Source organism: Nicotiana sylvestris, chromosome 7 (genome assembly GCF_000393655.2).
Source record: "Nicotiana sylvestris chromosome 7, ASM39365v2, whole genome shotgun sequence".
NCBI lineage: Eukaryota > Viridiplantae > Streptophyta > Magnoliopsida > Solanales > Solanaceae > Nicotiana > Nicotiana sylvestris.
The window spans coordinates 153,155,292-153,161,081 of record NC_091063.1 but is presented as its reverse complement, the minus strand read 5'-3'; the positions used below and the strand labels follow the sequence as shown (position 1 = coordinate 153,161,081).

Here is a 5,790-nt window from a genome sequence, read left to right as displayed (position 1 = left end):
ACTGGTGATAACTCCATTCGTTCTGACTGGAAACGGGACACAAACTCCATCAACATCTCGTTCTCCCTTTGCTTTATTTTGAATACATCGGACTTCCTTGTTGCAACTTTTATAGCACCGGTGTGTGCCTTTACAAATGAGTCTGCCAACATGGAAAACAAATCAATAGAGTTCGGGGGTAAGTTATGGTACCAAATCATGGCACCATTAGACAGAGTTTCCTCAAACTTTTTTTAGCAAAATAGATTCAATCTTATCGTCTTCCAAATCATTTCCTTTTATGCCACAAGTATATGAGGTAATGTGCTCGTTGGGATCAGTGGTTCTGTAGTATTTTGGGATATCTGGCATCCGAAACTTCTTCGGGATGGGCTTCAGAGCCGCACTTTGGGGGAATGGTTTTTGCAGGAACTTCTTCGAGTCCAGTCCTTTCAAAATCGGAGGTGCTCCCGGTATCTGGTCGACCCTAGAGTTGTATGTCTCCATCTTTTTGTCATTTTCTTCAATCTTCTTTTCTCCGGTCTCGATCCTTTTGGCGAGCTCTTCGATCATTCTCATAACCGTGGGGTCAGTCCCTGAGCCATTTTCAGCGGGCCTTTCAAGCTCTGGTTCAGCACGCCGAGTGTCCACTAGTTCGGCTGTGTTTGGAGTTCTATTCTGACTCTGAAGTTGAGCGATGGCGACTTACTGGGCTTGCAACATTTCAAATATCACCTGGAGGCTGACTCCTCCTTACTCCATTCCTCGTGTTTTTTTTGCCATCGGGTCGGGCTTCCCTATGCGCATTCCCTACGGGGTCTGCACCTGAATCCACATTTAGAGCGTTATGCGAGCTGATATCAACCGGCTCCATATTTGGCACTTCCTCAAGGTTTATGGGTGGTACACCGATCCCTATACCATTGTTTTCTCCAAGACTTCATTGTCATGAGCATGTGCGTTTATGTGGTAGACATATCTTAGCCTGAAATCAAAGAATCTTTGACAAGAAAAAGTGTGAAGAATAAAGTGTGTTATTAGAAAACTAGCACTAAAATAATCACTAATATCTTCAGCCACACGGTGGGCGCCAAACTGTTTACCTCGAAAAATATGAGTAACAATCAAAGGTAATTTGTGGTTTTAAAGATATGTGATTTATTCCAATACTAGTGAATATACAAACAATATTAGGTTTAAACAAGAAGAATTGATGAACCAAACTAGTGTTGTTAGAGCAACGGGGACCTCGAGCTCGATTATCTCAAGGGCCTCGAGGTGAGTTAAGAGCAAATAAAGTAAGAACAATAAAGTTAAAACAATAAAGCTGAAGAACAATTGTGGAGCACGAGAAAAGTAAAGTAGAATGTTCTATTGCAGTGAATAATGTGTTATTTGAAAATGATTGAGGTCCCCTTTATATAGGAGGAGAAAACCCCAATATAGTACATTCCTAATTGTGGTAAAAATTTCTATTGGTACATGTGTATAACAACCTAGTACGGACCTGTACCGACTCGTACAAATCTTATCCTTTAATTCATGTCTTGATCCACGTGTCCTTGAGAAATTCTCGCTCTTTCTTGAGTGTCATCGAAATTGTACTGCCCTCGATGTAGGTCGTTTCAGGCCTTCAATTTGCTCCCTCGAGGTGTGTGCTTCATAGTCGGACCCAACCCCCACTTCGAGTCGCCCGGACTCGAACTTATAGCCAATTTAAGACTTCGAATTCGGGCCCCTTGATTTTGACCGTATACAATATTATTTATGCAAAAACAGCTGCAAGTTAGCCATGCAAGTTCTTATTGTCTTACTAGTCCGTAAGGGGCAGAAAGGGGTTCACCCGAACCTCCTTTGTCAGGAAATTACATTGTACATATGGCAAAAAGCCGATTTGTACCTTTATATATTATACTTTGAATCCCCTTAACATAGTCCAAAAGCATACTTCAGTGGTCATGGGGTTCAAAATCTTCATAAGATCATTAATTCAATTCTCATGGCTACAGTCTCTTTTAATTTTTTTAACTTTTTCTTTTTTTTTTTGAACCCCCTCAACGGAATTCTGCTTCCGCCACTAAATTTCAGTGCACATAATTTTTACTCAAATATGTCTTGCCACGACCATTAATGAAATTTTTTACTAGTAACTTATATGCATTGATGGTGTAAAATCTTTTTCTACCTAATCAATGTATTTTAACCGTGTGTAGCAGGTTTGCTTGCCTTAATTTTAGGTTACTAATTTCGCTTATTGTGAATTGTTAATATATATATATATATATATATATATATCCAACTTTTATGAAAAAGTTTAAAGTATGTATTATCTGATTGTGATTTTTCTATAGCATGAAAATGACCCAAAAAAGAAAAAAAGAGGTATATGAAGGAAAAACACTAGTATAACTTATAATTCTTCTAATATCAAAATATGATGAAAATATATATGCTAAAATATAAGTTAAAGAACAGAACTTGATAACTAAATGTGGCTGGAGGAAGTATTATTTTCTAAAATCAGTCGAGTCGTTGTTAACACGAACTAGTCCGTCCAAACCAACTGTAATAAACAGATATTAAGAAAATCATTAAAACGAAAGAGTAGTCGCTTTTATCCCTTTAGCAGCGTTGGTTCTCAAAACCCACCATTCATTCTACTACCCCAGTTGAAATTGAATTCACCACCATTTCTTATCGCTTTGTGAGCAGCTCAAAGTGTCGTCTTAACTGTGCTTTACTTGAATTGGTACACGCATGCTACCTGTTTGTTGAATTGCTTCAATGGCTTTCTCTTTCTCTTCCTTTCTCAAGTGTCACCCATGGCCTCAGTCTCAAAATCTACCAAACCCCATTCCATTTCCTCCTTCTTTCCATTCTCCTAAACCCGTTTCTCTCCCATTTTCAACCCGCCAAGAACGTGTTCCTTCAGTTTCAGCCTCCAATTCATCTTCTGTTTCAACTGTTTTACCTTCCAAAGCAAAAGAACTCTTACCTGAGTTCACTCCCAAACAACTTCTAGACACCCTTCGGAGAGAAAATGATGTAACTTCAGCTTTTCACCTCTTTGAATGGGCTTCTAAGCAACCCCATTTTACACCCAGTTTGTCTGTATATGAGGAGATTCTTAGGAAGCTAGGAAATGTGGGGTCTTTTGATTCGATGAGGCGAGTATTGGATGATATGAAGAAATTGCAGGTTGAATTAGTTGAAGGTACTTTCTTTATCTTTATTGAAAGTTATGCAAAGTTTGATTTGTATGATGAAGCTATTGGGGTTCTTGATATGATGTTGAAAGAGTTTGGTATAAAGCCTGGAACTTTTAGTTTCAATTTGTTGTTGAATGTTCTTGTTGATGGAAATAAGTTAAAACTTGTCGAAAATGTGCATAGTAGAATGTTGGATGAAGGGGTAAAGGCGGATGTATCGACTTTTAATATATTGATTAAAGCTTTATGTAAAACACATCAAATTAGGCCAGCTATTTTGATGATGGAGGAAATGCCTGTCCATGGTTTGGTTCCGGATGAGAAGACGTTTACGACGATAATGCAAGGTTATATTGAGGAAGGGAATTTAGATGGTGCATTGAGAATTAGGGACCAAATGGTGGCAGCTAAATGTCCTGCAAGTAATATTACTGTGAACCTTTTGATTCACGGGTACTGTAAAGAAGGCAGGATTGACGAAGCTCTTAATTTTGTGCAAGACATGTGTAGTCGAGGGTTTTCTCCGGACCAATTTACCTTTAACACTTTGATAAACGGTTTATGCAAAGCAGGGCATGCTGTCCAAGCCTTGGATATTCTGGATTTAATGCTTCAAGACGGGTTTGACCCCGATGTATATACTTATAATATTTTGATTTCTGGACTTGGTGAAGTGGGTGAAGTCCAAGAGGCTATTGAGCTTCTCAATCAGATGCTTGTAAGGGACTGCTCGCCTAATACAGTCACTTATAACACCATTATTAGTGCTTTGTGCAGGGAGAACCAAGTCCAAGAAGCTACTGAGTTTGCTCGTGTTCTTACAAGCAAGGGATTCCTACCTGATGTTTGCACTTTCAATTCTCTCATACAAGGTCTCTGCTTCACCGGCAAGTTCAACGTTGCAATGGAACTGTTTGAAGAAATGAAAAACAAAGGGTGCGAGCCAGACGAGTTCACTTACAATATCCTAATTGATTGTCTCTGTGCCAAAAGGAGATTAGGTGAAGCTATGAACCTACTCAAAGATATGGAGTCAAGCGGCTGTGCAAGAAGCGTGATAACATACAATACTTTGATAGATGGCTTCTGCAAAGACAAGAAAATTGAAGAAGCAGAAGAGATCTTCGACCAAATGGAACTACATGGGGTTTCTAGAAACTTGGTCACCTATAACACTCTCATTGATGGTCTTTGTAAGAGCAGGCGGGTCGAGGAGGCTGCTCAGCTTATGGACCAGATGATACTGGAAGGACTAAAGCCTGATAAATTCACATTTAATTCCATTCTTTCTCACTTCTGCAGAGCAGGTGATATAAAAAAGGCAGCAGACATTGTGCAAACCATGACATCAAATGGGTGTGAACCGGACATTGTTACGTACGGGACCCTAATCCAGGGACTATGTAAAGCAGGTAGGGTTGAGGTTGCAAGCAGGCTCCTCAGAAGTATTCAAATGAAAGGAATGGTTTTGACCCCACAGGCCTATAATCCTGTAATTCAGGCACTCTTCAGACGGCGGAGAACCAAGGAAGCCGTAAGACTCTTCAGAGAAATGGAGGAAACGGCTAATCCTCCTGATGCTTTTTCTTATAAGATTGTTTTCCGTGGTATTTCTTCTGGTGGGGGCCCCATTCAAGAAGCTGTTGATTTTTCTATTGAGATGATGGAAAAAGGACACATTCCTGAATTCTCCTCATTCTACAATCTTGCTGAAGGACTGTATTCTTTGTCTATGGAAGATACACTAATTAAGCTTGTTGGCATGATCATGAAGAAAGCAAAGTTCTCAGACAGTGAGGTTACCATGATTAAGGGTTTCCTGAAAATCCGGAAATACCAAGATGCACTGGCTACTCTTGGCCGTGTCTTAAATAGCAGAAATCCCAAAAGGACATACTGGGATTAAGAAATGATCCAAAGTAGAGGTCCAGAAACTAAGGAATCAAACTGTATCAGTTGCTTGCTAGGATAGTAATCAGTGGCTAAATTTGTCCACTCAGTTTACAGGAATCAATGGGTTCCTATTTTGGCCATCTCTGAAATAATCTCTTTAATGAGTTACAAGTCAAATAGTGGGGACACTTCCAAGCTTCATGCAGTTCTCTAGTAGGCTTAAATAATGTATTCATATATTTTCCTTTTGACATTCCAATTTGAGCAAATATTAGCTAAGGTTGTCGCTGACCTCTGCTCTTAGATACACGGAACACAGAATTTTAACCATATCAAAGCCATCTTACTAAGTTAATGCCAGAAATGGCGGTTTCTCTTGATCAGCATGATACAGACCATGTACATGTTATATGCTTCTTTAAAGTTTCTGAAGCTGTTTCTCAATGAAATTGTTGCTTTTTATCCACATATCCTTTTTCAGGGCTGTAAAGCTCACTCCAACAAGACTCGTGTTCTCTTTCCTTATAAAACATGAAACTTTCAATGCAAGAAATGCCAAAATCATTGGGATAAAGAAGAACTTGATATCGGGGTAGCTATTAACTGGTAATTACCTGAAAACATAACATAGTAGAATTCATCCTAGTAACTATAAGTTTCTTGTATGTATCCATTTTTACCTGAACATTTGATGACGAAATATGAAGCA

The 5,790-nt window shown here is 39.1% G+C and overlaps 1 protein-coding gene across 1 annotated transcript; it reads left to right on the top strand.

Moving 5' to 3' along the window:
• Positions 1–2,493: 2,493 nt before the first annotated feature.
• Positions 2,494–5,549, top strand: LOC104212120 (pentatricopeptide repeat-containing protein At3g53700, chloroplastic). The gene has a single exon (XM_009761308.1). The coding sequence runs from the start codon at positions 2,764–2,766 to the stop codon at positions 5,092–5,094; it is 2,331 nt and encodes a 776-aa protein (XP_009759610.1). The 5' UTR covers positions 2,494–2,763; the 3' UTR covers positions 5,095–5,549.
• Positions 5,550–5,790: the final 241 nt, after the last annotated feature.

Bases quoted from the DNA above. Each gene is read 5' to 3' on its own strand.
- LOC104212120 (XM_009761308.1), top strand. From the start codon at position 2,764: ATGGCTTTCTCTTTCTCTTCCTTTCTCAAGTGTCACCCATGGCCTCAG.